Below are 8294 nucleotides of genomic sequence, written 5' to 3' on the forward strand. Positions count from 1 at the left end.
TATATTACAAAATTTGTATAGCTTTAAGTAAGTTGGATAAGATTAAAATCAACTTTTAAAATCTAAATTAATCAATTGGGGCTTTATTTAAAATCTCGTTAATCCATATTTATATATATATATTACTCAATAATTCAATTTATTAATTTATATTAATAATATAATCACTTTTTCAATCTCAAAAAATCAATTTAATTGATTCTTTATAATATTTTCTTTATGTTTCAATATTAAGAACCTAAGGAAGATTAGTAAGATTCTAGGTATTAGGGTTATAAGAGATTGAGTAAACAAATCATTTATATTAAATTAAAAAGAATATCTGAAAGTTATGCTTACAAAATTCAAAATCTCATATACTCAATATCATATTAAGAAGATACCCACTACTGATTACTCATATTTATAATCAGTTATAGAAAATGATAAACTAATTGATATTATTAAATATCAATAAGTTATAGATAGCCTTATTCATCTAATAGTATATATAAGATCAGATATCTCCTTTGTGTTAGGCTGACTATCATAATATATGGCAAAACTAGCGAAATATTATAAAATAGGAATAAAGAATTTAACATAATATCTAAGAGCTATAATTATTTAGAAATTCAAATATAAATCTAAAAGAGTATAATACTAAATTGTAAAGGAATATAATCTATTAGCAAATATTATAAAAAATTTTATTAATACAAATTAAGCAAATAATTAATATAATTAAAAAAGTATTTTTAGAGGAATTACTATATTCTATAAAGAATTGATATTATAAACTAATAAGAAATAGAATTTAATAACAATATTAAATATTGAATCCGAATATATATTAATAGTAATATTCTTTAAATAAAAGAAATAATTAATTTAAATATTTAAAAATCTTGAAAAAATAAAATATATATTTATATATGGAGATATTATTCAACTACTAGATAACAATCAAAAAGTAATAACTTTAACCAAGAATTTGTATTTATATAAATAATCAAAATATATTGATATATATTATTATTTTATTAAAAATCTTATTAAAAAATAAAAGATAGTAATTAATTATATTAATATATTAAATATAATAATAAATAAAATAATTAAATCTTTAATAAGAATAGTATTCAAAAGATTTAAGGATATATTAGAATTGAGATTATAGAAGTATGAAAGATTAGGGAGATTAAAGATGGTAACTTTTATAAAGGAGTATTAAAAGAAATAAAAGTTATTAGTACTAAGTATATATAATAATTAGTAATATAGTTATCTAAACAAACTAAATTAAATGAATTATAGATAGATATATTGATCCTCTTATATAATATTATGAGAGGATTAATATACTTACACGCGTAATAATATAGTTAATACAGAGGCCTCTTCCACCCAATCTTTTAATAGAATCCATATATATTTTGTTTATATATATAATATATCTCTAAAATCCATTTATAATATTATATTTATAAATATTATTAAAAATGATACGTTTTTTATGATTTATATTAATAAAAAACTTTTCTGAATAAATAGTTTTGTAATATTAACTTTGATTTATAAATCTCTTTAAATTTTTTTATAAAGAATATTGTTTTATTTCTAATTAAAAATATTTAATTATCATTTTATAAGTTTCGATTTATAATTTGTTTTGAAAAAATGAAATAAGTATTTTACAAATGTTTTTATTAATTAATATAAATTCCCCTAGATTTTTTAATAATTTGCAAATCTATTTATATATATTTCTTTTTAATAAATCTCTTTTTTGAAATTATTAATAAATTATAGATTTTGATATATCTAATTAAATTAAATTAAAATATATACTTTTTTTAATATAATATTAATTGAATTCTTTATAAAATACTGATTTTATTAGTGAATTATATTCTTTATATAATTCTCTATTAATAAAAATAATCTCATATTTAATTAATTATATATTTAATAGTATTTCGAAATTGAATTGATTATTTATAATTTGAATTGTTTATTTTGAGGGTATTTTCAAAAAAGCGCGTGTCCCGTCAGTCCGTGCACCCACTAGTGGTTGTAGTACAACCTGAAGACTGAAGTGGGTTAGAAGTCGATGATATTCTTACCTGATTTCAAGCTACCCATCACAGCTTTGTCTCTTGGCCTCTTCTGATGCCCCTCAATTTCGGATTGATATCTTAGCCCCTTGAAATTGTATTCTCTTGCGGTTTCAAAATATGATCTGAACTTCTTCTCAGTTGTAAGCGGGAAGTAGATATGGTCCAATCTATCTCTTGAGCCTGTTCGACGAATAATTACCTGGATGCCAGTCAGCTGATGAAACAATATCCTCAAGAGATGTTTGGACGACCAACTAAAAGCTTAGGGCATTCTCGACTGGTGCATGACGAGCTTGAAAATGGTACACTGCTAGCATTATTCCACTGGATGGCCGAAATCTCAATAACTCGGAAAAATTCCAAGAGACTGAGACGCACCGCAAGAGCTTTGCCTTTCTCCTTTGGCCTTTCAATACTGCAGGGATTCAGAAGCACCACTACTCCGCGAAAGAATTGCATCTCATCACCAGGTAATCCGTAGTAAATCAACACATCGCGAATCGCGGTTTGACATCCTGCAATCTTTCCACCGTATTCATTAATTTTCCGCTGGCCAGAAGAATATCGAACTCTCAGACTCTGCTTCATCGTTTATCCCATCGCATTGTTACGAGATATGGGAATTCTCCTCTAATAGTCTCGCCCAATCGGAACACCAATGTTCATTACTCCCCATCACCATGCGTGATTCTCTCTTATCATAGCACAAGAGCCATCTCTTTTCCTACTCGACAATGACAATAAATCAAAGAGAGCGGAGTCCGCGTTCCACCACTCCCATGCGATACCTATTGAAGTCCTCATAGCGAACATGCAGCTCCCACTGCCGTTTGCTCAGAACCTGCTAAAAGTTATCCAATCCTGATAGACAGGGTATTCCTTCCTCCCACCCACAACCATCCTTTCCATACAGAAAGAATAGGCTTGACCTTCTCCCCCGAAAATACAACCAAGCTCTAAAATCCAACTACCGCGGACCTCGGACCAAGCCAAACAAAATGAAGTTATTCATAGCACCATTCTCTCGTATTGTACGAGATATATACATATATCCATGTAGCTCATCACCTTAGCGTCCGAGATAGCTTACATTTGATCGGCACTTTCCACGTGGATGTCAAAGCTGTCTTTGTACCGAATTCCTGCGATGGTTTATCGTCTGTGCGTTGTTTCGTTTGAGGATATTATCACGATATCGAAATACGCTGTCGAATATCAACTGCAAGATGGGTTTTGAAGAAAATTGTTGGTCGGTCAATGCACTCGTATGCGCATTGATTTTGATGCTTTGCTCAGGAGAGATATCTCGGTATTTTTAGTTAACTCACGATGGTTCAATCACAGGGGAAATTTTGTATGCGATGTTTGTAGAATTTTCTTGCGCGAGAGGTCTGGACGAGTGTTCAGGGCGACAGGATGGGTATATAAAGATGTTGGATTCTCTCGACAACTATATCAATCTTCATCGATCCAGCTCATTCTTTCTTTCTCTACTTTACCATAATATATTCGATTAATCCAACTCTCTTTCAAAGACACTCGTTAAATTTTCCATCAAAGATTTCATCTTTTACTTATCTTCAATTCCTTCATTGATCACCTCGTATCATCCACCCTTCCAATATCCAAAATGAGAACCTCATTCATCTCCCTCCTCGCCATCACTGGTCTTTTCGGAACTTCTCTCGCCGCCCCAACACTCGTTGGAGTCGAGTCCCGTGCTACCGCAAACGCAACCGATATCATGAACGATTTCTACACCCAAGTCCAAACCCACACCGGAACCATCAGTAAGTTCTGCTCTCCAATTTACCCCCCTTGAATCCTCTTTAACACATATCAGACTCAACCCTCAACGGCATCAACTCCGACTCCAGCTCCGCCCAAAACAGCACCGCTCAAGCCGCCATCTCCCAAGCAGTAACAAACATCATCACCGCAGCCACCACCGCCAACACCGCTCTCAAAACTAGCAAGCGTGATCTCGAAGCTCGGACCTACTCGTCTCTAGATCAACAAATCATCAGCGGTACTTCCGCCAACGCCATCACTTCGATTGCCGGAACTCTGGGTCTTGTGCAAAATACATTCGGAGGAGTGTATACTGGTGGACTTATTGGTGGGTTGGTTGGTGCTCTTGGTTTGGTGTTGGGTACGTTGGATGCGATTGTGGGGGATGTGCTTATGCTTGCGGGTGCTTTGGTTGGGGGTGCTTTGGAGGGTGTGGCTGGTTTGCTTGTGGGTATCTTGTTTGGAAAGTGGTAGATGGGTGGGCTTGTTTGTGGGTGGTGCATTTACTTTCTTACTTACTTGAGATTTTGAGCTTGCGGACGCGTAAACTTGATAGAAAGTTAAGTTAGAATGCCGCCATCCAAATTCAAGATGTGGATATTGAGATTCTGCTTAGATCTAGGATTTCCTGGGGGGTTGTCGGCGGGGATGTAATCTAAACTTGGAGGGTGTGTGCTGGAAATGAGGATGGTAATAGTCTCCTGGGAGTTGCTTTTGTTTCCGTTTAATAATACTTATTGTTTAAATATTTCATAGAAAATACAAATGCTTTCAAGATCTTAAAAACTAGTATCTCACAACTTCAATACAGCTATAGTACTCCGAGTTTGAAGACTTCGTAGAAGCACCCTCCCCCCCCCTCCTCCTTTCCGCGCTAACCACTCATAGCTCATATAATAAACGAAGTTTTATTGCGATGCATTGGCATTGCTAAGGAAAGTCTGATCTGTCTACCAGACGTAGACAAACCTTTGCTCAGAAATTCAGTACTACTGCTAGAATACCACATGACTTCCTCTGCCAAGTTCCAGTTCAAATCAACTTTAGCGTCTCTCTTTCCCACCAATCTGAAGCCAACCATCCAGCCAAATCCGGCTTCTCCGCCTCTCTGCATAAGAAACTCAGGTCCGCTTGTCCCACACGTCTACACACCTTTGCATCTTCGGGATCCTCTTGCAAGATCAGGCATTTTAAACACGATAATGAAACCAGCACAGACGTGCTATCTCTGTACTTCTTCGATCGCTGATCCAATCCTACGAGCATGACTTTATACTTAAGCGGAGAAATAGCCAACCAATTAGGGGTCTTTTCATCCCAGTTGAGACGGTAATGAGTTCGCAGCTTGGCATGTCTATAGCTGGTTTCGATATTGATAGAGGCTATCTCGCTCTCTTTCCCGCGAGGAATTTCGGAGGGGTAATGCTTGGGAGGAATATGGGGAGATAACGAACTGAGTCCCGTAGACTCAACCCAATCTCTTAAGAAAAAATCGGTTTTGTTGGAGGGATTCCTGTATTGACCCAGGTGAATTAACTTCAACGTGAGCGTTTCAACAACAATATGGGCGTATTTGACAGTACCTTAAGGATTCTCGCTAGAAAATGCGATGTGATGTGATAAAAGAATAGGATCATGAGGAGCTGATACTAAGCGACTTGACTCATCGTAGTATATACCGCTACTTCCATCCATAACAGCCCAGGACCATGATGGTGCTCGGTACTGCACTGTACGAGGTGCATTACCCATCGGCGTTTGCCATAGCAAGTTTTCCCGGAAAAATTTACTCCAAATTCCGACCAGATAATGTCCTCCAATTCCTTCGTGGAGTAGTGCTGCAACGCCGGAAAAAGCTGGGAGTTTATCATTTGGGTAGCTCATAGTTCGGGTGCAGTAGTCTTTTACCATGGTTTGATACTCGAAGTTTATCTCCGAAAGTTCTTCTTCGGAAAATGTCGTGGACCCATCATTATGATTCTGCTTAAAAATAAGTCCTTGAATGATTACAGGATGGATGCGGTCTCTGAACCAGGGAAGACTTTCACAATCTGATGGCGTACCGTCGGCAGATTGAAATTCACATAGGCATTGCCAGTAGATTTGTCTGCGACCATACCACAATATTCGAGGTGAAAGTATTCTCTCTTGGAATGCCCAAGCTCGAGATTGTAGAGGGCCAGATCGAAACAGGTTGTTGAGATTTTCATGCCAGAAGATCGAGCTGGCAATTTCTACAACGTCATCAGATCCACTGTCCTTTGATAACTTGAGTTTGGGCTTCATATCGCGAGATGTTTGCGATTGGGTGTGAAGTATACCATCGGCGGCTTTATGTGCGGCTGCTGCTGCGATAGTCAGGACGGCGTTCCGATAAATCTCTCCCATCTTTTTTGATTCAATTCCCCAATCATATTTGGAGTCTTGAATGATACATAAGCAATCGATCCACAAATATTGAAAGCCGAGCGCTCGAGTGATCAAAACTGCGTCTCTAAAATTAGCTGGTAAGCTTGTCATTTTTATCTCTTTCTGGAATGATTGCAGATTCGATGTTATTAAAATGGTCTCAATTCGGCCTCCCCAACAATGACTCAGTGCGATCCATTTGCCTCTATGACCGTTTGTCGCAAAAAGAGATGGATTTGTGTCTTCCGAACCAACATCAATCACTCTAGAAGGTAAGACTTTGTCTTCAAACGAAGGCCAGTTCGATTCAGAGTGTTCAACAATGCAATTGTTCATCCAGCCTCTTGCAATATCGAAGTTTGCGTCTGATGCCAAATCCTCGTCAATGATAAATTGACCTATTCGAGTATCGTCAATGAATTTCGGTTGATCTATTCAATATCAGTAGCCAGTGACAGGGCAATGCACTTTGCTCAACAGAGCTACATATTCAAATTCACAATACCTTTTGACGTCTGCAGAATAAAGACTATACGAAGAGAAAAATCAATATTATCACTCTCCCAATGTTGGAAAGTCAAATGGTCAAAAACCTTTCCTTTTTCGAACGGTTGAACACCATTTAGATGCGAAGCCTTAATATCTACTCGCAAGTCCATAGGCCTATTATTCGCCTCCAATATTCGAAACTTTTGTTCCAGTGTAACTAATGAGTCTTGATCGTATACTTCGATCTTCTCGTCCTCGCATTGCCGTTGAAGAAGTAGACAAAGCTCACATCCGGACAAGGCTGCAGTCACGAGATCATCGTATCTTTTGTGATGCTCAAAATAAAAGTAGTCGTCGGAAAGAAAGTTCCTATCACTAATCGCCTTCGCCTGCTTGAGCAGGTCGGTTACATTCAAGCGATCACACACTTTGCAGAGCATGTTGAGCGTCTTGAGGGAGGAAAGTTGGGGGTATCTGGTGGAATGTCGTGAAATAATATATCTATTTTTGACAGGTGATGGATTGAGAGGTCGATCATGTTTACAAGGTAAGCAAGCATATCAAAGTCCAATAAAAATCGAGACGGGGGTAAGCTCTGCGGGGGAACGACGTTTATATCTTACGAAATATAGATACAGGCAATAACATGAAGCGTTGAAACGAATTCCCAAAAGATAAATAACACCTTCGGAACCTGAGGGACTCGGAACTGAAAGCGATGGCAAATTAAAAGGAGATGACAAATTTCATATGGCACAGGAAAGTGGTCTCAGACACAAGCCGCTGTCGAACTCGACAGACTATATGGGCTACACTGACCCCAAAACGGAGTAGTTTCTGGGGGGGAAGCTATACTCAGCATCGAAAGCTCCATATAAAAACACAGAAGGCTGATTCAATTACAATCTCTGAATAGCTTCAGAAATGAACAATTGATCTAATGAGTATTGTAATACTATATATTTAACCCACTATACTTACAAAGACTCCCGAGCATATAATTTAAGATAAAGAAGAAACATACCATCTCCAAATCAGCTCCACTCTAAACTTCAAGCTCGCTCAAACCCCGCTCACGATATAATTCTTCAAGATATAAAGACCACACTTCCACAAGACCGCAATCACTGAATTTCGAAAGATCAAGAACACCGACACCTGAGAAATCATCAAGAGGTAAGCTAACTACATACCAAGCCCACCCAACCCACTAATTCTCACACCACCCCCACACTCCTGCTCACCACATCCCATTCCCTAATTCGCTCCACCTAGACAAAATCCTCAAGGAAAGAGTTCTCTGTATCGATATTCACAAGCCGGCGAAACATTCCCAACTGCTGCGTACTTGCTTTACTGTTTGCTCATCCAAATACGTACAACCATCCATCTAGTATCCCAGCTCCACCAGTCACTGCGAAACAAATCCTATGCTGCCACCCCCAAGACACTTTCATAATATTGACAACATTATCAACATAGTAACAATATCCCAAATATGAGGAA

At 37.0% G+C, this 8294-nt stretch overlaps 2 protein-coding genes across 2 annotated transcripts; one reads left to right on the forward strand and one right to left on the reverse strand.

Moving 5' to 3' along the window:
• Window positions 1–3729: 3729 nt before the first annotated feature.
• EAE97_009628 (uncharacterized protein) lies at window positions 3730–4364 on the forward strand (the record flags this gene model as incomplete). Its single annotated transcript, XM_038880143.1, has 2 exons — window positions 3730–3889; window positions 3943–4364. The coding sequence occupies 2 exons, from the start codon at window positions 3730–3732 to the stop codon at window positions 4362–4364; spliced, it is 582 nt and encodes a 193-aa protein (XP_038728849.1).
• Window positions 4365–4922: 558 nt separating this feature from the next.
• On the reverse strand, window positions 4923–7228 carry EAE97_009629 (uncharacterized protein; the record flags this gene model as incomplete). The annotated part of the gene is made up of 3 exons (XM_038880144.1): window positions 4923–5473; window positions 5570–6730; window positions 6805–7228. The coding sequence occupies 3 exons, from the start codon at window positions 7226–7228 to the stop codon at window positions 4923–4925; spliced, it is 2136 nt and encodes a 711-aa protein (XP_038728850.1).
• Window positions 7229–8294: the final 1066 nt, after the last annotated feature.

The sequence above is a fragment of the Botrytis byssoidea genome (assembly GCF_014898295.1).
Source record: "Botrytis byssoidea strain MUCL 94 chromosome Unknown BBYS_023, whole genome shotgun sequence".
Lineage (NCBI taxonomy): Eukaryota > Fungi > Ascomycota > Leotiomycetes > Helotiales > Sclerotiniaceae > Botrytis > Botrytis byssoidea.